Source organism: Pteropus alecto, unplaced genomic scaffold (genome assembly GCF_000325575.1).
Source record: "Pteropus alecto unplaced genomic scaffold, ASM32557v1 scaffold474, whole genome shotgun sequence".
Lineage (NCBI taxonomy): Eukaryota > Metazoa > Chordata > Mammalia > Chiroptera > Pteropodidae > Pteropus > Pteropus alecto.
Window position 1 is genome coordinate 133,810 of NW_006434848.1, and position 238 is coordinate 134,047.

Here is a 238-nt window from a genome sequence, read left to right on the forward strand (position 1 = left end):
AGGGCTCAGACTGATAGATAGAGTTAGGGAGGTGGAAGGAGAGAGAAAGATTGAGATCCCAGCCAAGAGTGGGAAATAGGAAGACGTAGTGACTGAGACCTAACCAGGTGAGATAAGACACGGGCGATGGAGAGCGGGTGGCGGGGTGGGGGCACCCTCCCCGCGACCCCCGGCCCTGACCCCACCCTCCTGCCCGCAGGTCCTGGCCCTGTACAACCAGCACAACCCCGGCGCGTCG

At 62.2% G+C, this 238-nt stretch overlaps 1 protein-coding gene across 1 annotated transcript in view; it reads left to right on the forward strand.

The window, feature by feature from the left end:
* The window catches only part of TGFB1 (transforming growth factor beta 1), a 14,656-nt gene that overhangs the window by 14,011 nt on the left and 407 nt on the right, over positions 1 to 238 (forward strand). Inside the window, exon 7 of the mRNA XM_006910702.3 lies at positions 200 to 234. Coding sequence (XP_006910764.1) covers positions 200 to 234 — 35 coding nt within the window. The remainder of the gene's footprint in view (positions 1 to 199; positions 235 to 238) is intronic.